The sequence below is a fragment of the Haemorhous mexicanus genome, chromosome 9, assembly GCF_027477595.1.
Source record: "Haemorhous mexicanus isolate bHaeMex1 chromosome 9, bHaeMex1.pri, whole genome shotgun sequence".
Taxonomy (NCBI): domain Eukaryota; kingdom Metazoa; phylum Chordata; class Aves; order Passeriformes; family Fringillidae; genus Haemorhous; species Haemorhous mexicanus.
This window is the reverse complement of record NC_082349.1, coordinates 2,922,798-2,947,492: the sequence shown is the minus strand read 5'-3', so window position 1 is coordinate 2,947,492 and position 24,695 is coordinate 2,922,798. Positions and strand designations below refer to the sequence as shown.

At 43.1% G+C, this 24,695-nt stretch overlaps 1 protein-coding gene across 10 annotated transcripts in view; it reads left to right on the top strand.

Moving 5' to 3' along the window:
- The window catches only part of PATJ (PATJ crumbs cell polarity complex component), a 141,039-nt gene that overhangs the window by 47,256 nt on the left and 69,088 nt on the right, over positions 1-24,695 (top strand). For all 10 annotated transcript variants that reach the window (XM_059853657.1, XM_059853659.1, XM_059853656.1 and 7 more), the window contains 10 exons: positions 639-848; positions 1,671-1,790; positions 4,549-4,923; positions 6,103-6,223; positions 6,809-6,965; positions 7,950-8,021; positions 8,894-9,071; positions 9,902-10,012; positions 10,747-10,824; positions 13,874-13,991. In XM_059853657.1, coding sequence (XP_059709640.1) covers positions 639-848; positions 1,671-1,790; positions 4,549-4,923; positions 6,103-6,223; positions 6,809-6,965; positions 7,950-8,021; positions 8,894-9,071; positions 9,902-10,012; positions 10,747-10,824; positions 13,874-13,991 — 1,540 coding nt within the window. The remainder of the gene's footprint in view (positions 1-638; positions 849-1,670; positions 1,791-4,548; positions 4,924-6,102; positions 6,224-6,808; positions 6,966-7,949; positions 8,022-8,893; positions 9,072-9,901; positions 10,013-10,746; positions 10,825-13,873; positions 13,992-24,695) is intronic.

Below are 24,695 nucleotides of genomic sequence, written 5' to 3'. Positions count from 1 at the left end.
ACTACAGTGTTCCTTGCCTTCAGTAATAATCTTGGTTACTCTTCTGTTGCTGTCTCCTGTTCCCTGTTAAGGTGGAAAAAATGTCACTTCTGAGTTGTCACATGGAGTCGACAGAGCGGAAACGCTGCAGTCACACACCCCACATCAATGCTCTTTCTTCAATATTTGGGGCTTCCATTTAAGCCTCATATTTTGAATTAAATTTATGACATCGCAGTGGCTCCTTTTGCCATCATTTCTGCTGCTCTGAAGCCCTTGGGTGACGTGCAGAGTGGTTATTTTCTGTGACACTAGCACGTCCCAGGCTGGATGGAGGCTGGTGGAAGGCTGCCACTGTTGTTGTTCTATTTGCAGCTTGGCCTGGCTGTGTCTGTGTGTGTAAGGAGAGGGCAGGCAGGGTATCAGTCACCTTTCAGATCTTAACATTTCTTAATGGATTAAGCAAGTGATGGAATATCTTCCTTTTTGCACAGTCTAAACCTTGGCAGTGTTGGCAGACAGCGCTTTCTGAACGTCTCAGCCGCTTCAGCCCCGTAGCACCAGAGCATGAACGTGCTTGAGTGCTCCTTACACACCCCAAACGAACATCACCTTTCAAGGCCTTCACCTGGGGCTGCTTTTTGTTGTTTTCCCCCCAGGACCCCTTGGATCCAGCAGGAACAGCCATTGTGATCAGCTCCCTGGTGGCCGGCGGCGTGGCCGAGCGCGGGGGGCAGATTTTGCCGGGCGACCGCTTGGTGTTCGTCAACGAGAAACACCTGGATGGTGCCACCTTGGCTGAGGCAGTGGAAGTGCTGAAATCTGTGCCCCCAGGGACAGTTTCCCTTGGGATCTGCAAGCCTTTAGTGGTAAGAATTGATTTTAATTTTTTTTTTTTTTCTTATTTCATCCCGCGGGGTTTGTGGGCAGAATTCAGCGTAGGGCACGTGTGCGTTTGGGAAACAGCTGAGCTGCTGTGCCTTGAGAGGGCCAAAAGTCCTGGCAAATGGCAGCTCAGTGTCCAAAACCAGCATCCTCAAGTTCCTCCTTCAAGAACATCCACGTGGAACTGGGAGATGTGCCTGGGCAGACCCCTGTGCGCTGTGCACAGGTTCCAGCACTTCAGCAACCCGGTTAAACGTGAGCTGGAGCCCATTTCTCTCTCAGACACTGCTGAGGGCTTGCTTGAGCTCCACTGACATCAAAGAAAGCTGCTCTGTTTGAAGTCAAGACTGTAAATTCAAGCAGAATTTCCCTTTTCTGGAATCAAGGCTTTGGAACAGTAGTTTACTGGGGAATGCTGCAGTATTGTTCATCAAGGGCACCCAGGCAAAATTAATTAAAGCCCCAGTTAAGAGAAAGTGCTTGTAATTCAAAGTGGTAGAGGAGCTGTGAAATAGGAGTGTAGGAAAGCTGTTAAATATATTATTTCCTTTCCTAAAAATTGGTATTTCATTGTTCATATCCTTGTATTTGTCTTCCCTTCCTACACATCTCTTTAGGTCTTAGAGCATCTGAACCAATATGTTCAAAGAATAAAAGCTGTTGACTTCTCCATTTTTGACTTTCTATTTTTATAATTCTTTTCCAGTGGCTGGTTCTCCTTCTTGCTGTTAATTTATTGAAAGATGTGGGAGATTTTTTTTGTTGTTGTTATTTTCCTGACTCATTGTTTGGATTACCTTTTTTAGGGAGACAGCAGAGAGGAGGAGAAAATGCACGGTGTGGATACCAGCAGCATCAAAAGCAGCCCTGGGTCTCCAGAACCAATAGATAACACAAATTTCTCAGTAATACTTGAAGCACCACAGGTATTTGGTTACTTTTTTTGGTTCAACTCCAGTTTATACAGACAGGAAATGATGTTTTAAAGTAAAAAATACAGTATGTTTTTCAGATAAGGCTGGAAGTATTGGATTCCCTCTAACAGCAAACTGTGCCAAGTGCATTGGGAGCACTTACCAATGCAGCTCCCAGACTGCCTTATCAAATTTATTATGTCATTAAAATACCTTGGGTTACCTTGGATATGAAATAGGAATGCTGTGTTGTTATTATAATCAGAAGTGGTGGGCTCAGCTTTGCCCAGAAAGTAAAGCATGGAAGCAGAATGCTTTTAATTATCATGAAGCAAAACAAAAAAGGAGTTCAGGGTATAAGGCACTCTTGAAATACTTTCTTCTTCGTAGCCTTTAATGTTCTCTGGAGTGATTTCTTTACTCTTGCCTCAACTCTCCTCATCCTTACTATCTGAGAAATAATTCTGTTTATTGTGGGAGGATGTGGCATTAAAGAAGAGTGAGAAACTCAGATACCAGGGTAATAGGCAATAATATTGCAGTTCTCACCAGTGCAGAGCTAGAGAGATGTGGATATCTTGTAACTTTCATCTGTTCTCGAGTGCTTTGCAAAATTCATGCTGGTAAATGTATTCTTTTTACACCAGAAAATGCAACACGTAAAGGATCATGCAGAACTGCAACACAGGAAGAAAAATAAATTTCAGATTTTCTTGTAGCTGAACATGTGTACCTGTCTCTCGATGCAAAACTGTTTTTAATGCTGAAATGGTGGATTAGAAGCACCAAAAGGGGAAGTATTGTAGGGTAGATGTGGGTATACTGTGAAGAAATTAGCCTGGATCATGACAAATGATATTTACTGATTTTCACAAAGTAAAATGGCATTTGTTGTTTTCCATGAGAAGGGTTGCAGAGAATTTATCATCTGCCAGCTTAGATTGGTTTTCTACTTCCTAAATAAAACCAATGTCATTAAGTATTTTTAAAGAAAATATTTTACCTTAAAGTCCTGAAACTGGAACGATCAATTTGGACAAAACACCCGCAGGGGAATTTACTTGCATTTTGTTTTACCTCATGTGTGACAGTTTTGGTAGTAGCTAAAATTATTATTTATTATCTTACCTGCTCACACAGGTAGCCAGGAGTGGTGGGTTCTGCTGGCTCCCGCTCTGAGACACTGGCAACTAGAATTTCAGCCCCAAAATGATGGAATTTGAGGATTTTATTTGCTTCAGTGTCGTGTTTGCAGCATTCCCTGTGGTGTTGGTGGTGTCTGGTGCTGCAGTGCAGCAGTCAGGGAGGATGCAGAGCAAACTGCTGGGTCAGGGACACAAACCCTGTGTGGTTCTGGGCACAGAAAGCTGATTTATGTGCCCTGGACTTGGGGAGGTGTCGGGAGAAGGACGCTGCAGGAGCCGAGGGAGATGAAGTGAAAATGGAGAGAATCAGGATCTCTTCAGCCTGGGTGTGTTGTGAGATCGAGGTACACAGATCAGATGGATTAAAGGGACATTTAATGCTAGATAAATTAACAAAAGGGGCTGATTTCTGGGGTGCTGGTGTTCTGCTCTCGTGCCAGCTATTGGCTGCGTTGTTTCCTTATGCTCCTGCCTCTCTCCTGTTTTCTCTCCTGCCTCTCACTTGAGTTGTGCAAACACCTTGGCAGTGTCTGGGGCTTTCCTTCTGTATTTGTACAAATGTAACCAAACAGGATCCTGACACCGAAGGTCAGCAGTGGTGCAGAGCCGTGGGGAGCCTGGGAAGGGGCAGGAAGCAGAAACAAAAACATTTTGAGGAAGGAGCCCTGAGTCTGTCCATTGGTTTTGGAGTCTGGGGGCTCGGGGGGTTGAAGTTGGGTTTGGGGGTTCTTTGGGCCACAGGGATTTGGTGGCCTGAAGGAAAAAGGGGGAACGCTCTCAGTGTGTGGCAAAATTCTGGGGTAAGTGCAGGGCATGAAATCCCAGCTGCCTGTGCAGCCTCACTGAGAGCCAATGAGCAGCACCCCATTCCATCTGGGAGAAACAGGAGCTGTTGGAAGTTGGGGGAGCTCGTGACAAATCCCAGAAAAAGAACTGTTGAGTGAGATCTTTCAGAGTGGGTTTTAATGCCTTTTCCCTTGGTTTTGTTGTTTTTTTGGTTGGTTGCTCTGTGGTTTGAGCACTGCAAGGTAATGAACAGTCATTTATATATCATTTTCTTTTGGGTATGTGGGTCTTCCATTTCCCCTCTGCCCCAGGTTAAAAGTTGGATGGAATATCCAAGGTAGGGGCAAGCAAGTATGGCTTTTATTTGGGGTTTTTGGGGGTGTTTAAGTTGCTGACACCATTGCATAAGCAAACTCTTGGGCTGTTTATTTAGCTGTTTATTCAAGAAACGTTCTTGCATTCATAAAGCAACAGCAGATATGTCTGGAGCACAGAGATACTTTAACTAGATTTATATGTACTCTTTCCTATGGCTGTTTCAGTGTTAATTAATAATTTCATTCCCTAACTTCAGTCCAGATTGGTTTTTCCAAATGGCTGCAGCAGCATCTAAGCTGTGCGACTTAAATTTCTTTATCTTGAAAAAAAATAATTGCACTGTCTGCTTTCAGTGTTAAAATCATAAGTCAGAGAGTCTGTTTTCTTTTAGAAAATGCAAAAGGTAGAAGATTTTAAAAATCAGGATGTAGTTTTAATGTGGGCAGAAAATAAAGCACAGCTTTAAAAGAGTGGGGTGGAAACATGGTGTAAAATCTGTATTCCTTTAATGATCTTTGCAGGGTTTCAGAGACGAGGTGCCTTTCAGAGAAGAACTTGTTGATGAGCCCCATCTGGACTTGGGAAGGTCATTTCAGCTTTCTCAGAAGGATGAGGAGTATGGGAAGGAGTCCTGGGAGATGTGTGAGTTTCTGAAAGTCAGAGCAGAGGACGTGGAGGAGGAGCGGGAGATGCTGGTGGATGAGGAGTACGAGGAGGACTCTGACTTCCTGAAGGGGGGTGATGCATCAGGTGGAGAGGAGGCAACTTCAGACAGGAGCCTGGACACAGAACGATGGCCAGAGCAACTGGAGGCTGCTGAAATACAAGATTTAAGGTCCAGTGTTAGCCTAAGTGCCAAAGAGTCCCTGGAATATCCATTCAGGAAAGATCAAATGGTAAGGAATGCTGTGCTGAGCACAGATCTCTCAGGGCAGACTCCAAAACTGAACCCTCAGGACTCTCTCTAGGGTTTTAATTACTGGAATTTAATTTATTAAACTTAGTTTAATTACTAGAATTAAATTTATTAAATTTATAAATTAGATTTATTGACTTGTATACCTCTAGCAGACACCAGTCTATCCTTCTGTACATTTTGGAAGGTTTTCTTAGGTAACTTATTGTCTGTAGATTTACTTGCTGGAGTGAAATATGTCTATTGGTGTATTTACAGGCATCCTGAATTTGTCTTTTTACCCAAAAACTTGTGAGTTTGGGTTTGTTTTTTTTTTGGAAGCTGTGCTGATGTGGGGCATGTCAGTAACAGCAGAATGTCACTTCATGGGTTTGAGAGGGTTTGATAGTCCAGAGGCTTCAGTGAAAGGAACTCCCTCTTTTCCTTATTTTTAAACCCAAGTCAATTCCTTCAGCCAGATTGTGTATTTGAGTAAAAAATGATATGGTGGAAGGAATTGTGGCCAGGATAGTGGTGGATTAAGGAGTAGGAGGAGACAGGTTCTGGTAAACTGCAAAACTCTTATTTATCCATCTTTCTCAAGTACTGAGAATGATTTTTTACTTCTGATTCTTTGTTCATCCCCTCACCAAACAAAAAGCTGATATTATCAGCCTCCCATGCACCAGCTTCTGAGGTGTGTGTGCTTTCACATGAAAAAAAAAGGAGTGGAAAAAGATTTGACATCACAGCCAGAGGGAATTTCAGGTTTTGTTTGGCTTGTCCCCTTAAGCAGGATGTGTATTAACAGATAAAAAGAAGTTTCTATACAGTTTTATACCAGAGTGCACAATATTAAATTTATTTGTTTGTTACTTATAAAAAACAAATGAGCAAGAGTAAAGAAATTTTTGTGTGAATTACAGGTGAGGAGAAAGATCCAGTTGCTTTATATTTCAATTGCATGTAACATTTCTCATGCCTCTTCTTAATGCAGTGCATAAATGAGCAGTTAGTATTTAAATGAGCAGTTAGTATTTCATAGTTACCTGAATAAATATGAACATAGCTGAGGAAATGTGTATGTTTGCTGTAAAAATTAATGTTCCTGTCAAATCCCCCTGTGTAAGTTAATACCATTGCTTTCTGACTTTAATTACTTCTTTTCTCCTCTGTGAAGTGTGAAGAGAATGCTGCTTTAAGGTCACACATTTCTGGAACCACAGCTCCCAGCAGCTACCAAAAAGACATATTTGGTTCTGAAACTACCCAGGCAGAAGTGAAAACTGAGATGAATTTAGGTTTGTAAGAAGGTTTCTCTTTATTTCATAATTGTATTTACAAATTTCAGTTTTGTATATACAAATTTCAGTTTTTTAACCAAAACAAAAATACTTTCAAGTGAGAAAATGTTCAAATCAAGAGTTCTGCAGGCTCAAGACAGTCTGGCATTAAATGGGTTTCAGCTCTATAATCTTGCTTCCTCCTCCAAATCTGACCAGTGCTAAATAACTGCAGAAATAAAGTGACATGCTCTGGAGGTGACTTTAGCACAACCAGAAGTTTGCAAGTGATCTGTGTGGTAGAAAATTGCCCCATATCCTGGGTTTTGGATCTGATTTCTCCTTGTCAGATGGCCACAGATGGATGGTTAGGATTTGGTGGATTCATCAGAGAAATAAGTTGATCAACCTGCCTGAAGTGGCACTCCCTGCTTGGGAGGAAGGAGCTCCAAGCCCTGTCCAACCTGGCCTTGAACCCATTTGGAACCTGGTGGGATGAAGGGTTCAGTTCCAAGGGTGAAACAGTTGGTGGGTGCCTGGACAGAGGAAGCAAAAGTTCACATCTTCCCCCTTTTTTCACATCTTGCCCCTTTTTTCCTTCAGGGACAAAGCTTCAGAGTGACTCCAAAGGACCTGAGCTTGCTGCTGATTCAGAAGCAGTTGGAAAGGAAGCAGGGAAAGAGGAGAGTTATGTTTTTCCCAAGAGCCAGGAATCTGGGAGAGTAACCACCTTAGCTCAGCCTGGAAGAGCACCAGGCAGGTATGGAGGAAGATTTCAGGTTTTGAAAGGATTCATTTAATGATCTTAACAGTCCTCTTGCTTTTCTCAGCTGAATCATGATTAAAGGCTGTGTGGAATGCTCAGACAGACACAGAGGTCTGGAGCTTTCACAGGAGAGGGAGTTTGGATTAAAACCTGAAAACTTCCCATGTTTCCTCCCTTGAATATTGGGACAGGAATGTGCAGGTGGCTCTGCCAGCACTGCAGTGAGGGGAGTGTGGAGGAGAGTGATGTAGCCTTTACTCATGGCTCCTCAAGAGCTCTCCTCCTGGTTTTCCCTTCCCTTTGTTCTTCCTTTTGGGAAGAATTCAGCCAGGGCTCTCAGGCCTCTGCAGGAAACTTCAGTGGTGCTCAGGAGCCTTGAGCTGGCATGGCTGCTGATATTTGCTTTATCTGTCCCAGTCTTCCCCAGCAGTTTGGGGTCAGTGGGTAGTGGTGCTTTTGGGGCCTGTTGGTTCCAGTCCTCAGTACTCCCCTAATTTCATCTGAAATCCTCCCTCAGAGGGGAAGCAGCTCCACAGTAAGGTGAGAGGATTATTCTGTGGGGTTTAATGGAACACACACAGGATCTGTTCTCCCACTTGGATCATGATCTGCTTACTGCTTTTGGCATGTTTATATCCCTCTCCAAGCATCACAGCATATTTATCAGAAAGTAAATGTTAATTGCTTAAATAGTCATTTCCAGTGAGTAAATGCTGTGCAGATTTGTGTATCACAGAGCAGCTTATAAATTTGGTCTGCCCATCATGTTTATTTCTGGAGCATTCCTTAAGTACATTTAAACCTAAATACAAAAATTCCTGTCTGCTCTGTTGACTCTGTACATTTGCTTTAAACTGGGCAGTGTGAGAAGGTGTTGCTGTCTCGCTGCCAGATACAAAATATGTGAGGAATTGTGACCTGGCATGGGTAATGCCTCTTTTGTTTTTTATTCCTCCCCTCCCCTCTGCCCCAAATTAGTGAATTGCCTGAGAGAGAAGAAGGAGAAGGAGAAGAAACTCCAAACTTCAGCCACTGGGGACCACCACGGATGTATGTTCATATGATCACATTTTTCCTTCCCATTTGCTTCATGTCTTTTTTTTTTTCTCTGAGCCACATTAGTTCTTCTTGGGTGTTTTTTTTTCCTCTCCTCCTCTGCCAATAACTTTAGGGTACCTGTGTACCTTGGGCTTTCCTGAAGACAGGGAATTTTTAACAGATGTTCAGGAGAATTCTGCCTTCTATTTATGCAGCTGACTTGGGAGAGCTTGCCTGGTTCAGGTTGTGGATGACCTGCAAGTTCTTGCCCATTTAATAACTATTAGGTGTGAACAATGCACACAGGGCTGGGCTGTCTCCCTTTCCAGGGGTTCCCTGCTAAGCCCCCACGGCAGGATTCCAAATTGCCAAGCCAACCTTTTTAGCCACATCCTTGTTGTATTGTTAACATTTTAACATGATTTTTTTTTATGGTCCCGAGTAAAATATGATCAGAAAGCTGCTGCTTGAGCTGATGAATATGCACTGTAGTCAGTGTTCAGAAAGTGGTATGAAATACTTCATTATTTGTCCAACGTGCCACTTGCGGGGCTGCCCCTTCCCAGACACTTTGCTCGAGCTGAAAGGGGATGAGTATTTACTTGAAGATCTGACTTTCTCTGAAATAAAAGCCTCTGCCCAGTGGGCATGGATTGGCAGCAGAATTTTGGCTCTCTTTGTGGGGTGAGATCTGCTCAGGGTGAAAACTCAGCTCTGTTGAGAGCATTCTCAGGCTTCTGACTTTATCCCTTTACTCTCTTAAATCTTCTTGAAAGACCAGGAGCTTACATTTATTTAAGGCTTTGCATTTGTAGTTTAAAAAAAAAAAAAAAAAAACACCAACTTTTTGAAGCTCTTGAAACTACCACATATTTTTTTTTCAGTGTTGAGATCTTCAGAGACCCTGAGGTGTCTCTTGGAATCAGCATTGTTGGTGGACAAACTGTCATAAAGCGCCTGAAGAATGGAGAAGAACTTAAAGGGATCTTTATCAAACAAGTTTTGGAAGACAGCCCAGCAGGAAGAACAAGGGCTTTAAAAACTGGAGATAAAATACTTGAGGTAAATGGAGATAAACCTTCCTTTTTAGTCTAAGAAATAAAAATTGTCTCAAATAGCTTTGGGTGGAGAGAAGAACAAAATACTGCCACCACTTCATGAGGTATTGGCAACACTTTGTTTTGAAAACCAAAGGAAAGCTCTAGTGGTGTTTCTTTTTTTTTTAAGGTCTGACTATGGAGCTCTTTTAACTTTCTCCTCTGTATTTAAGAAAAGATGTGTCCTGGTGAATGAGGAGGAAGTGAAAAAAATGGGAGTGTCCTCCTCCCGTACAAATGAGGAATCAGTTACAGCATATCTGTGAGCATAAATTTAATATATCCAAGGACACAGAGTGTTCATACTGAATTATGGGCTGTTATTCTGTGTGTGTGGATTTGGAGTGCTTAACTGATAACCACTGTTTGGGATAAATCCCTGATCCTGGCAGGTGCTGGGGGGGAAAATGTCATTCCTGCCTCTCACCTCTGTTGATTTTTTTTTACTCATTTTTCTCCAAATTAATACTTCAGAATCTGGGGTGCCAAGCTGATAGTGATGTTCAGGTTTAGTTTACAAACAGCTAAAAAAGAGTTAGATCCAATGTTATGTAACACTGACAATCTCTTTCCTTATGTTTTTATTTAGAAGAATTGGTTTGGACAACATCTGGCCATCTTTTAATTCTGAATACTAAGTAATACACTTTTCTTTAAACCATCATCAAACCATACTTTACAAATAATTACTCTTGGCTGTTTTTGATGCCTTCCTCAGATACACTAATCTCCTGCAAGTGTGTGTGATGCCTTGTAATGACTCTGTACCTAATAAAAATAAACACTGTTTGTCAGGTTTCTGGGGTAGACCTACAAAATGCCACCCACAAGGAAGCAGTAGATGCCATCAAGAATGCAGGAAATCCTGTGGTGTTTGTAGTCCAGAGCTTGGCTAATGTACCAAAAGTAAGTTTATTTCTATTTTTATTCCAAAACTTAGTAAATGCATAACATGTATCTTATTTTAAACTTGGCTAAACTCCTTTCAGCCAGGTCTCTCAATTTTTGTGTCTGAGGATGGATCCTTTCAGTCAGTTACAGACGAATTGACTGATTGATTACTTCTCTGGCCTAATTGGAAACCTCATTTGTCTAATTTACATGGAGTAGATGTAAATCTGTTGACTAGGTGTTAATTCAACTCCCCTACCTGTGTGGTAAGAGTCTGGCCCGATGTATTTTAATTTGCCCATATTTTATAATCTAGAAATAAACTCTGTTATCCAGAGGAGCAAAGCTGGAATTAAAATTAGTCAGATTCACCCCAGCAGCTCCTTGTGAAATGTGTCACCATAGTGACCTGAAACAGTTACCTGGGAGCAAGTTAATGTCCAAGAGATTTGAGGCATCTCCTCATCTTTGAGGCCAAGGCAAGAAACTTTTTAAAGCCTTAGTAAGAGCAGACATACAATTCCACCTGCCTAAAGTCCACACAGAAACTCCAAACTTTTGATGTAAGAATGTAATTCAGTAAATCCAGTGAAAGAATGTCATTTATAGACTGCACTGCAGTGCCCTTTTACACTGGGCAAAGTGCAGAGTGCACTGGGGAGCTCTGTTGTTGTCAGGAGCTGATTTTGGCTGTTTGTTTTGCAGCTGTAATTCTCTCTCTAATGTGGGTGATGTACTTTGGTTTTCAGGTGGTTTCTCCTGCCCAGCCTAAGGGAATCAAAGTCAGCAAAGATCAGGATGCAGACAAAGAAAATAAGAGTGATAAGGTATTTATTGCATTCAGTGCTGTACCCAGGTTTTACTAAATCAAGTGGTATAATAGCATGTATTCTAACTCTATGGTAAGCTTCCTCCAAGTCTGAAATTAAATTTGAAGTGTTTTGTTGAAATATCTTTGATTCTAGGACTTTTTGCCAAATTCCTGCCAAATATTCTGACATTTATTCTGTGGGTGTCTGCTGGGTGCTGAAACCCTGTACTTAGCACAGCTCCTCACTGTCATCTCTCTGAAGTACCTGGTTTGCTCCGTGTGGAGGCAAATTGATTCCCTTTGTTCAGCAGAAACAGAGCAATGGCAACATGTACACAAATAATATCCTCACTGTGAGGCTGCCTGGAACCCTGTGAAATCACCTTATGGGAGGATGACATCCACAGAGTCTCCTGCATTTCCCAGCTGTGTAAAATGAGGAAAGGACTGAGAGATCTGGGGCTGCTCAGCTAATTGTGAGGCAGTTACTGCACACTGACTTCCAAACTACTTCACAGCAGCTTTAAAAGAGAAAAACTCTGTTTGGTAGAAAACAGGGAATTTGTGTTAGTGAGGGAATAAGGGAAGAATTTAATTTTTCATTTTCAGCTGTATCACTCTCATGGTCTTGGTGTTTTCCTGGGGGATTTGCCCTGACTGAGGAGTGTAGTTCAGGTGCTTTGAGGGTGTGAGAGCAGCAGAAGCAAAGACAGAATTAATGCAGACAATAAGTTTTGCCTGGTGCAGTTTAAGTACAAATAGGATGAAGTTTCCATTTGATCCTACTCAGCACTCTGGTGTTTGTTGGGTACTTGAGAGGGCCCTTTTACCTCCAAAAGTTTTTTTAAAGGCTCCTTTCAGCTCCTGTCAGGGACGGGAGCAGCGAGGCTCAGTTATCAGAAAAGGTGTTGGAAGACACGCTTTCATGCCAGAGGATAATACTTCCAATGAAGCACTTACAATCCCCCTTTTCTTGTGTTTTTTTTAATCTGTATTTCTCATCTCAAAAGCTCTCATCCTCTGGCAACGTGCTGCCTTTAATCTGCAGCACTCCGGTGCGTCGCGTTCTGCGGCGTTCCGAGGTTAAAGAGGGAGCCTCGTCTTTTCCAGACCTTTTTCATCTATTGCTGCTATAAACTGGTGGGTGGAATATAGAAGAGCTCCAGTGCATGAATATGCAGCTCCTTTTGGGCTTTGAACGTGGGCTCACAAAGCAGTGGTAGTGCACTTCTGTGGGGCCGGCTCGGAGTTGGGAAGAGTTGCTATTAGTGGATTATTAGTCCACATCCCTATGGGGAATCAGTGATATTTCTAGTCCAGTCTTCAGACAGTCACAAAAGAGTTTGGCTTGAAAGCAGCCACATCCAGCTGGAAAACCTGCCTTTTCCTGTGTCTTTTCAAATGCTGGAGGTTTTTTCTCTGATTTGTTGGCGTTTATCCTCCTCCATTGATCTGTTTGTTTCAAAAGGAGCACTTTAATTTATATAAAACCAATTAAAACAGTAGTGGACGAGCCAGATGTTGACATTATTTTGCTGGTTGATTGTGTGAACTGTTCTTTTGCCTGTGTGCTGGTACAAAAACGTGGTGCAGTGGAGTAGCCAGGCACAATTTTCTCATCTGGATTTTCAGTGGGGACAAGAGGGATAAGAGATATTTGTCTCTCTGAGCCCTAGAAAATTGCTGGGTAAGCCTGGGTACCTCGTGTAATTTCACACAGACTTTCTAACAAACGTTTAAGGTCTTAAAAAGCCAAAGGGTCAACATTTAGACTGTAAGTTATTACTAAATTACAGTGATAATAAAGTGGCTCATTTGTCATAGGCAGCTGAGAGTGAGGCTGCAGATTTTCCATCTTTACCTGCTCAGGAAAGTAGAACCCAAGTCCTCTCTTGCTTCCTGGATCATCTGGATTTTGCACAGTTCTGACTGTGCTGGCTTCAAGAAAAAAGTAGGAGGCAGAGTTAAGTGTGTTACATCCTTTTGGAAAACAGCTGTTGTGCTTCCAAGTGCTCTCACTACACACTTTTGCTACTAGTGGATTGAATTAATTCCATTTATTACTGTGTTCTGTGTTCAGTGCAATGCTTTCCTGTTAGTTTTTTAAATGGATGAGATAAAAGATATTTCTACCTCTCCAAGTTTTCCACACCCTACAGCTCACTACTTGCACCATCCTATCCAAATTCAGCTTCAAGAATTTAAAAATCAATACACAGGTTCAGCTTTCATTGCTGAAAAAATGAAATACTACCCTGGGCTTGATGTGTTTGGGTGTTGTGTCATATTTCCCAGCCACAGAAGGAATTAATTACAGGAATTCTGGGTGCTCTAATGGCATCTGCTCCCTGGTGTTCCCTCTCTAAAGTGCATCCTGCTATTAGCAGTGGGCTTGCAGGGGATGCAGCTGAGCATCGTTCAGTGGAGTCCTGGTGCACACCAAGGCAGGACTCGCTTCCTTGGAGCTGGGAAACAATTGCTGAGCTGAGCCAGAGCCTCTCCAGCCTCAGAGCCTGCTCTGCATTCCTGCCATGCGCCGCTATATGCATCATTATAGGAGCTGCCTGTATTTATGTGAGGTAATAGAATTTTAGTGGGAGGTATAATTCAAAACCTTTATTAAATTTACGCCAAAACACGGACGGACTGGGATGTTTAAATATTCATGTGTGGACTAAGAGGATTGAGTTCTTATTTAATGTATTTTTTTAAAAATTGATGTTTATCAGCACCAGACAGTTTTGTTATGGAGGCTTATAAGAAACAGGGTATAACTCAGTGTTTGTTTTTAACCCTATGTTAATGGTCACACTTGGATGTTTATGGCAATACACAAGTATTTTATCAACAAGTAAATGTGCATGCACAATTGTGTTTTAGTTTTCTTTTTCCCGATGTTCAGTGTGACTTCTTGCTCTGCTTTCTTGCACAAAAAGCCTTTGCTGCAGAATTTAGCTTTGTAATTAAGTGCTGTATCTGTGCACATGCAGTGCAACAGACAATGGGATTTTTTTGTGTTCTCAGAGGTTACAAAACGTGTAACTCATTGTCTTTGAATCCATCAGAGGAAATATGGGGCTCCACCTCCCATGAAGCTGCCACCTCCTTACAGAGCCCTCGAAAGGCATCACGCAGAGGAGGCTGCTCTGGGTGAAGAGGAGGATGAGGATGCTTGTGCAGAGGGTGAGTAGTGCTCCAATCATTGCATCAGAGCACATTTGTGGGGCACAGTCAGCTGCTGATAAACCTTTTATTGCTTGTGGGAAGTGGTGCTCAGTGTGGCCACAGCATCAATCCTCAGCCTGGTTTGTAACTTAGGTGGTTCTTCTCCCCAGCCAGGCCCCCAGAGCTCAGCTCTTCTGAGGAGAGACAGGAAGGGCTGAGTTTATTTTCAGCCCCAGAACATCCAGGCTGTGTCTGGAGGAGTTGCTTGGGCAGAGCTGTCAGCAGTGGCTGGGGATGTTCTGTTTTACTGCTCTGATTTCAGTGGTAATCAAGCAGTTGCAGGTTGAGGACCCCTGGTGCAAAAAACCAGAAATCCTGGAGCTGATCCCAGGCAATGCTGTTCAAGCAAGATGGGTTCCTTTAAAAAGAAAAATCTGCTGATGTGTTGTTTTGGTGCTCTGCTGAAGAAAGGATCCCCTGGCTTCGTAGCACTCTGCCTGGGAAGGGCTCTGCAGTTGTCCCATTTTGGGTTTGGCAGTGGTTTGTGGTGGTGCTCACTCTGTGGAAGAGCAGGGACCTGAGGAGTAGGAAGCAGTGCAAGTGGAGAGCTCCTGGCAGCATGATTTAGATTCCAGCTGCTTTGGAATCACAGCTTTGGTTAACCACAGCTTGGTTAAATGGAATATTATTATCCATAGCTTATCTTGCAATAAAATATTCAGGAATACTGAACTTGCAATTAGGAGTCCTAAATTACTTTCTAAAATCAGTTACCTTGTATTTTTTTTTATCTTTATGCTCCTTTCTACCAAATCAGCATAAGGTGAGGCGAAACCTTGACCCAGCTGGTCTAGTGGAAGGTGCCCCTGCACATGGCAGGAGGTGGAATGAGATGATCTTTGATGTCCCATCCATCCCTGTAACATTCTGTGATTCTGTGTGGGCTTTTGTTGGGGTATAGTTTGTTTTTTTGTTGTTGTTGTTGTTTTTTTTTTTTTTTTTTTTGCTACAGTGATTTTCTCATCATCCTGAGCTCTCAAACAGACTGGGTAAAGCTCCAGTTGTAACAACTCATTCCAGCTCGTTATTGAAGTTCTAATTCCCAGTTAAAGGGTAGGGGTGATAAGTAGGCTAACACCTGAGTTATCTAATTAGGAAATGCCTCAATCCAAGTGCTTGCTGGGCCTGAGTTAATACTTTGCACAGAAGTAATTCCTTATTCATGGGCTTGGTCATTTTTTAGCTCTCCTGCCATCCCTAATGATATTGCTGGCTGAGGCTGGAAGCTGAAAAGGTAAAGCTGCTGCTGATATTAAATTCATCAATCCTACCAGACTTGGCAGCAGCACACAGATCTGTTCAGGGGAATCTCCTCTCTTTCCTTTCTACTGACTGAAGTTGAAGTTTTGCTGTAGCCATCTTTTCCATGACTCTTGGGAAACAGAGATATACTCTGCCTTACCTCATTCTGTTCCTTTAAAAATTAAAAACAGGCTAAGGAAGCCTAAACTAAGTTTTGCCTCAGCCCTTGCAGTAAAAAGCATGTTAGAAATGATCCAAGTGTACTTAATGGCATTAGGCATCTTGGCAGCTGTGGAATGGCCTTTTACAGAGTCCCTGTTCTGTGATCACTTGGAAACCAAAGTTTTCTCTGCAAATTCCAGTACAGTGTTGTTTCTGTGAACTGCTTGATGCTCATAACTTCTGTCCTGGTTCTTGAGCAGAAATCCCAACCCAGACAAGGACTTTTCTCTCAGAACTGCCCATTTGTGTGTCCATATTGCTCTGTTCCTTACCCACTTACCCAGCTCATTCTACTGGGTTTGGAACTTCTCTAAAAGTACATCAACAGGTGAGCTGAATTTATTGTCTTCCTTATTTAGAAGAGAAGGTTCCTTCCAACAGGAAGATGTGGTGTCAGCCCAGGTAAATTCACATTATAACCTCTCCTTTATTTGCTTCCTGGAGTTCTCAATCTCTGTCACAGCATGGAAAGCTTTGGAGGGCATTTTGAGGTGGGACAGCTGTTAAACCTGTCCTCTTGTTTTGCTCCTGATGGATTTTACTTTATTTTTTAGCATTCTTATTAACACAGCTGCAGTGTCAGGAACCTGCTCATCAATTTCTTTCAAACTCCAGAAATACTTTATTTGCTCTGCTTGACATTTTTTGTCCTTGCTTATCAATTCTTTCAACCCTCCCTCTCATCTTTTGTCTCCACATCCTCCATCATTTCCCAGACTGAAAAAGCAGAGCATTGTTAGTCTTCCTGCCATATTTGAGAATTTTTCTTTCCTTTCTGTCCCATCCACATGGCCTCAGAGTCTCCATGTTTTGTCTGTTTTCCCCTTAAAGTGGCTGAATAACCTTTTGGTGTTGATTTAATTTCCCCTAAAGTCTAAACCCACTTGCCTTTGGCAATGCTCCCTTTTATTTCTGCTTTCCCACTGCTGAAACTGTAGCTCTCATTGCTGACCTGGAGCCTGAATTCCTGTTTGGAGCAAACAGTCATTTCTTGTACATGTTCTCCCTTTTCTTTCCTGGAGCTGGTTTTGATCCAAAGAGGGCAAATCCTTGTTGGGAATGGAGCTGTGAGGTAGATTTGGTTTAGAGAAACTCCAGACATGTGCTCCATGTTTCTGTGGTTTAAGAAGTTTAAAGTTCCAGGTGTTTTGTTATTTGGTTTTTGGGTTTTTTTCAAATGTGACTCTTGCTCCCAAGACCTTTTAGTTTCAAATCTGCTTCTCCTTTGCTTCATGCCTCCAGTATTTCCAACATCATTTCCCAAGTTCTTAGATGGCTTTTCCTTGACTTTGAAGGCAAGCTGAAAGTTGTATTTCCTCTTGTTTTATTCCTTCTTCTAGTGGCACTGCCAAATCTTTATCTGTACCCAGCTCTAACCCCATGTGTGGGTTCTGTTTTCTCTTTGCTTTGACGTTGCTGTTTCAAGGCTTGATTTTTTATTTTTATTTTTTTAAGCATGGAAACAGTTTTGCACAACTTGCAGCGTGTCCATCCTGCTGCAAAAGGAGCTTTCAAAATGCTTCATCCTCCAGACCCAAAACAATTTGGAGTTTTCCCTTCCCATGCTTGCCAGTGGCAGAGCCTGTTTTGGAGAAAGAAGTTTTATTTAGACTTCCCAAATCTGAAAAACACCGGGTTGTGAATGGAATTTTTTTTTTCTTTTTTTTTTAACTCAAAACAAGTGAAAGGAGGGGAAGGCACACAAAGGAGCTGTTTGTGCTTGTGAGCAGCTGTGCTGCAGGCATCAGTAGGCACTGCTGTGTTTTCCTGGAGTGGGGATGGCTGGAGGTGTGCTCCAAGAACCTGCTAATGGACTTGTGTGCACCCCGTGGTGGCTCACTGCCATAATGAGGGCTTGGGTAGTAAAAAGGAGCAGAGGAAATGGATGGGCAGAGCAGTTTGTAATGGAATTTTTGGTGAGGTTTTCCCAGGGGGAATTCCTGGCTGTGCAGTTGGGATATGCTTTGGTGACCGAGTTGCAGCAAACGTGAATTGGACAGGAGAGAGCTGAAAAACCATTCTAGAAAAACTGAGAGGACAGCTGTTGAAAGAACTTGAAATCCTTAATTTCAGTTGCTGTTCTGTCTTTAGTGGAATCTTTTGTCAGTTGGTTGACTGGGATCGATCCGGTTGGTTTCAAAAAAGTCCAAAATAATAAAAATAGATGGTAATAAAAAATTTGTGGAAGGTGGCTTGGATAATGGAGCTTCTGCTGTGCTCAGACTTCCTGTCTGCAAGGATTTAACTGTATCTAATAAGGGGATAATAATGCCCCCTTCCTCTTATTTTGTCTCTTGGTAATGTAGAAATCAATGAAGCTCTAAGAAAGCATAATGATTTATCTTCCTGAGATGCCTTTTTGAGGAACAGTGCTAAACATCTCTGCTAAAGCAAGAGATTTAAAACTTGTCTGGTATTTTGACTTTGCGTTCTTGACTCAGAGGGTGGGGAGGCCCTGGCATGGAGGAGTTGTGGATTCCCCATCCCTGGAAGTGTCCAAAGCCAGGTTGGGTGAGCTTTAAGGCCCCTTCCAACCCAAATCCTTCCATGGTTCTGTGATCCCCCGTTGTGGCAAATCTGTGGGTGCAGGAGGGTTGGGATGGGATTGGGCAGCTCTTAACACACCTGAGGTTTTGGGCAGCATCCAGGTGCCAGTGATGTCTGTGATTAGTGAGAGCAGAAAAACAAAAGATGGAAAACAGGAATCCAGGTCAGCTGAGACTTTGAGGAGGATATGGTCAGGTTGATGGGGTGGACAGGAACAGGATCTGTGGAAGTGTCTGTGCACTGCTGTGGGCAAGGATGGCAATGTGAGGATCAGCATTTTGGGAAAATGCCAGGATTATTAACAAATGACTAAATAAAAGCCAACCCACTCATAATTCCTGGGCATCTCACCGTTTGGAGTCTGGTGTATGCAAAGTTGTGCTGAAACAAAGGAAAAGCAATCCTAACTTCTGCTTTTCATTTTGGGGGGGATCAGCTGAAAATGTTGATCTCCAGTGGAGGCAGCTCGTGCAGCCAAGCACTGCCTCTCCAATAGATGTCACTGCAATCAACAGCAAGCAGAGATGATGCTCAGAGGGGAAGATGTAGCTTGGAAAAAGCCTTCAAGCTTTATGAAAATAAAGCAGTGCAAAAGTAGTAATTGAAAGATTTAATGTTCTTAAGTATAGCACCAAGTGTGTTTAACACAGTGGATTTTCTTAGATCAGGCAAGAGCCAGGATTAGACAAATAGGGCAGAGACTTTCATTTTTCAGCTCCGTGTTAATCTCTATTTAATGTGACTCTGTGCTGCTAATCTTCTTTTCCCATTCCTCTTCTGACCCATAATTAGCTGAAATACGTGGGGTTTCTAACCAGCCCTGAGACCAGATCCAGAACGAGCCCCAGAGCAGCCCTGGCACCCTGGGCTGGGTGAGGGAGGTGCTGTCCCTGCACTTTGGGGCTGTGGGTTCGTTTGGGGTTTTGTTGTTGGGCTGATTTCTTCACTCTCTTTGTGAGTCACACGCACAGTTATCATCTGATGAAGTATTGCGAGAGGAAATTACATTTTTGATGAAGTAATAGTAAAATTGCAGCTGGGACTTCTTGTGGTTTTTTTACTGTGTGCTTGACATAATGCACTGAACAGATGGCTGTGTGTGTGCTGTGAGACATATTCTAAAGGAAGGACAATGAACTTTAAAAATGAACAAATTAATGATATTAACGAAATAACTGAGTATTTTGAGTTGTTTTAAATGTAGCTTTTGGAAGGGAGAATTAGTAGGACTTCCCAAAATAACTAAGTATGTTTATAAATTCAGAGAGAGATTTTATCTTTGCTTTTTTTTAATTACTAAATGAAGGATTTTGAGTCTTTTCAGTGTTTCTGTTCACCATTCATTGCAGCAAAACTGATATTGCTTGTTTGGGGTTTCAACAAAACACAAGTTATGATGAAGTTTGAGCCTTTTGATGCTTATAATGACAGATTGGTTTTGTTTCCTGACATTAAAAAAGCCCAAAAACAAAACAAGCAAACCCTGTGCCACGAGCACAAATCAGTGTTGGGAAACTGCAGCGTCGGAGAAGAATGGATTTAACGGAGCCGTTTGTGGGAGAGAAATTAATTTTTAACCCCTGCAGCCAGCAGGAAGAAGGATGCTCAGATAAATAAGATTATTAACTGCTCCTTTGCCATGCAGTGGGTCATTAAGCAGGAAGGCACCTGCAGCTGCCAGCCACACAGGCACGCTGGGGGTGACTCGTGTTTGGGGATGGAGATGTCACTCGGATGCTGGCAGAGCACAAACAGCAGCTGGGAGCATCCGTGGGTCAGATGTGGGAATCCAGGGATCTGCTGCTCCCCGTGTGCTTCCACAGGCAGCTCTCCTCTGCTGGCAGATGTGACTGGGAGCTTGTGGGCAGCCCGAAATTAATAGAATTGATGGCATCTCATAATAGGAACAGACAGACGGTTTGCCCTTAAGGAGGGAAAAATCTCAGCAAAATAGGCCCAAGGTCGTCAGAAGAAAGACAAGCCCTGAGCCTGTGTGTGATGAGGATTTGAGCTGCTTACAGCCCTGAATGTTTGTCAGGAATGCAGATTTCCTGAGTACATGCTGGTACAGCAATGGTACAAGGGGGTTTCCCAGGTAAGGATTCACATCTATCTCTATGTCGTGTTTGTTTCCAGCAAGTCATTTTTTGAACATTTTTAGTGATAATTTAGAACTAGTGAAGTGCTGGAGAAAAAAAATAATAGCAGAGATTTTTTTTTTCTTTCCTTCAGTTTGAAGCATGGACATATAGCATGATTAGAATATTGAATGCATTTAACATCTTTAAAATATTTTCTCTTGTGTTTGCTTATAAATCATTGCTTCTGTGTGTGCCAGTGCTCAACATTCTTGTATACAAAACTGACTGGAGCACACAGTGCTTAAAGTATAAGAATTCGTAGCATTAAATTTCTTGCTGTATAGAATAATCTACTCTTCCATAACTGTTATTGTAATGCAGAGACAGATGGCTGAATTTTCTTCACTTTGCTTGTTAAGAATGTGTTAGGTAAATGTTTTTAGACTAAAATAAAAAGCTGCTGGGAATCTAAACTGAATATTCAGCATTTTCGTGGTTAAAGGAGGCAAAGCAAGAATAAAGCAATGTGATAGTAAACAAATGAGCTATTTGCAATGAAGGATAATCTAATCTTTAAATATTGCCTGAGATTGCATTTGTTCTTAGGTAAGATCTTTTCTTCCAACACCAGCCAGGTACCCAGAGAACAGCACTGAGATGCTGGGCATGAAATACCCAGATTTGATGTTAGAAGGTTATTACATTGTCTGGGGCTGGGTGCAGGTGGCTGATGCTGTTTGGGATCTTTGATCTCGCTCCGGTGCTACAGATAAGTCATTTCAGATAGAAGATAATGTCTGTGCTGAAAACCTGTAAACACAGGCACAAACTTGCTGAGAGAGGATGATCCAAGTAGGTCTTTATGTATTGCTCTCACCAAAGTACTCTTTAATATCACTGCAATGACTTGCAACTAAAAATATGCTAAAAGGAGGTAAATATTTAAATAGGTAAATGAAAGGCAGACACCGGCTCGTAAAAGGTGGTTATGTGTTTATATTCTTGACTAATAACCTGATTTTGAGATGGGAAGATATCTTTCATCATTACCACCGTAAATGATGTTGCTCCAGTGCACAGAGAAAAAAAAAATTAAAAAGAAAACTCCACAGTGCCTCATGTCTTGCCCAGACTAGCACAGCATTGCTTCTAGTTAGAATACAGAGCAGATTATTTGCATAATAGCTCTGTAACAAAATGATCTGCTTGCTTTAAGCAGTAGCTGCTCCCAACACGTAGTGGAAGTAAGGCTCTAACAGAAGGGAAATATAAAAAATGCTAAATGACAATCATTTTATTCTTTACAGACATTACCTAGTTTTGCACAGTATTGCAGCAATTGAGGCAGCTGTCCAGAATCACTTCTTGAACTGTCAGGAGAAAGTTGAAATAATTTTTTTGCTTCTCAGTCTGAAGACTTGATTCTCCCTTATTCCCTGTCGTGTCATCCCTTTGAGCAGGTGTGTAATTGCTCTTTATCAGGGTAGGTGGCATTTAAAGAGCAATCCAGAGTATTTATCTCTAGGTGTGCTGGCTACAGTGCACTGTGACAGGCCAGTGAAAATTTGCTTTATGCCTTGTAATGGCCACGTGTGTATTGAAAACTGATTGCAAGCTAGAGACATTAGGAAGGAAATCTATATGCAGATATATTTGTGTGTGTGTGTGTGTGTGTGCTGGCTGCCTCAGATGAGCATCTCTACTTTATCACCAAATTCACAACACTTTTGCCATATTGGCTTTAGGGGACGTGTGGCAGCTGGCTGAAGGGCAGGTGGTTCTTTCTGCTGCCCCAGAAGCAATAATGAGCCTTTTATAATCAGTGTGAAGATCTGCATGTCTGTTTTCTTCATCACTGCTTGGAGATCGTGGCTCGTGCTTGTCTCTCTCTGCTTCCCCAAAAAGTTGTTGGAGGCAATGTCGTAATCTGATGTTGCCCCTGGATCCCTGGAAGTGTCCATGGCCAGGTTGGAGCAGCCTGGGATAGTGGAAGTGATGCCTCAGGTTTGGCTTTTCTATTTTTCACATTCTGTGCTGCTTCAGTGTGCAATTCTGAGCTTCACATCAGGGCATGGTGAGCTCTGCACAGAGCAGGGAGACAAAACAATTCCTGCTCCAGCTGGGCACCAAGGACAAATGATCCAAATCTCAGCCCAGGAGCACAAACCCCGTGGGCTGGAGAGAGAAGAACAAGCAGGGTGGGAGTGCCTGGGCTAAAGCTGGGCTGGGACAATGAACTGCAAGGTGCAAATGGAGCAGAGCTGATCCCAGGGAGAGACCCCGTGCCCGGCCGTGCATTTTGGGGCCATTTTGGGTCATCTTGGGTGCAGCCCTGGCTGGGCTCTGGTGCTGCCCAAGGTGTTTTGTTTTGTACTAAGTGCTTTGAACAGTGGGCCTCTGTTCTGTTTCAGTGCATTAGGTAGTTTTCAGAGGGGTTTTGTGTCCCTTTAACTGGAAAACAATCACGTTAGTTATCACAGATTTATAAATTCTGGTGAGTTTTTTCTGCAATTTCAGAATGGTAAGCCTAAGGAGATTTTTTAACCTCTAAATGTTATGCTTGTATAGTATCCTGAACTCTGCATCTCTAGAAAAGTACAGACTTCAAAAAGAAGGAATCATCTTTTCCATGGTGTGATGGCCCTGGGAATATTACAAGATACTGGAGATAAGTTCCCATCCTTGCAGTGTGCTGTTACCCATTGATGAGCCACATACCCAAACTGGGGGGGTTTGAATGGAAAAGCCAGAGGGTGGGAAGGCACAGGTGCACTTGCCCATGGAGCTGAGTTATGGCTCAGTGCTGTGAGAGCAGAGAGGGATTCCACCTCCAAATGGCTTCTGGAGAGCTTGTGCTGCTGGGCTTCCATCCCTGCAGGAGCTCTGGGAGCAGACAGCACTCCCGGTGTGCTAAGACATCTCCAAAGTTCTGTGTCACTGCAGAGGGATGGTCCTGGGATCTGTGGCTGTTCTGTGGTGCAGTCCCTGCTCAGCCTCAGCATGGCAAGGAGGAAGGATGAGATCCTCCTGGGGCTTGGCCTCCTGCTCCCTGTGCCAGCCTCACCTCAACCTGCATCTCCAGACCTTGACATTTTCCTGCACTGAACTATAAACCTTAATGCAAGGTTCTGAACCAGAAAGTTTTGGGGTTTTTTCCTCAGGTGTTTGGGCAAAAAAATATCTGGTTTAAACCCATAAGTTTTGGCTGTAATTTCCTCTGTCCATTTTGTAAACTGGTGTTCTTTTAGGGAGATGACAGATTATTTAGGGATTAACACAGTATCACTTTGTAGTGCATCATTAATGGATTTAAGCAGACAATGCTGTTATTTTAGAGCAAGAGTTCATTTCAGGATTGAGCTGTTAAAAATGTAGATCATGTGATTTTTAAAATGTTGTTTGTATGGAAGATGTGGGGTTTTAAACACTGTTTTTCAAGGGCAGAAAGCCACTGAGGGAGCAGCCTGCCAGTGTGGTGCCTATTGAGGTATTGCTGAGGGGCTGGGAGGAGATTGGAAGGGGGAAAAATGGGATGAGACAGGGATGTGTGAAGGATGAGAAGGATGACCTAGAGCAGAGACAGGACAGAGCTACAGAATGAAGCAGGGATTGATTCCAAGGATCTCCTCCATGGATCCACCTGGGGCAGCACCAGAGCCCAGCCAGGGCTGCACCCAAGATGACCCAAAATGGCCCCAAAATGCACGGCCGGGCACGGGGTCTCTCCCTGGGATCAGCTCTGCTCCATTTGCACCTTGCAGTTCATTGTCCCAGCCCAGCTTTAGCCCAGGCACTCCCACCCTGCTTGTTTTTCTCTCTCCAGCCCACGGGGTTTGTGCTCCTGGGCTGAGATTTGGCTCATTTGTCCTTGGTGCCCAGCTGGAGCAGGAATTGTTTTGTCTCCCTGCCCTGTGCAGAGCTCACCATCCCCTGATGTGAAGCTCAGACCCACACACTAAAGCAGCACAGAATGTGAAACATAGAAAAGCCAAAATTTGAGGCATCATGTGATGGATGAGGGAGCCAGGAGAGCTCTGTGCAAGGATGAGCACGGGCAGCTTGTGGGTGAGGGCTGGGAGAGAGGTGGGCAGGGATTTTGTGAGGAATGGGGAGCTCAGCAGAGCAGTTTGGGGTCAAAGTTCTAAGAATTTTAAGGATGTGGCTGCTGTTTGTGCGTGCAGGAGGGATCTGTGGGATGGGGATGGGGATGGGGATGGGGATGGGGATGGGGATGGGGATGGGCAGGCCTTGCACAGGGACACAGGGGTGGGGAAGGTTGTGAGGGTTTTAATGAGTGGTGCTGTGATTCCTGCAGCTAATGAGGTTGGATTCCTACAGATTTGTGTAGGAAATTCACCTGGCTTGGCTGTCCAGGAGGTTGTGAGCTCCACTTTGAGCTTTTCCTGTGGCTGGAGCCTTCCTGAGGCCTTCCCTCGAGAGAATTCTCTGGCTTTATGAAGTGTGAGCCCCCACTGGAGCCTTTCCCCCAGTCAGGGTATTCATCAGGTTTCTCTCCTGCCTATTTCCATGAACTTTTTACAGCACCTTTGAGACCCCTGCTCCACCCTGA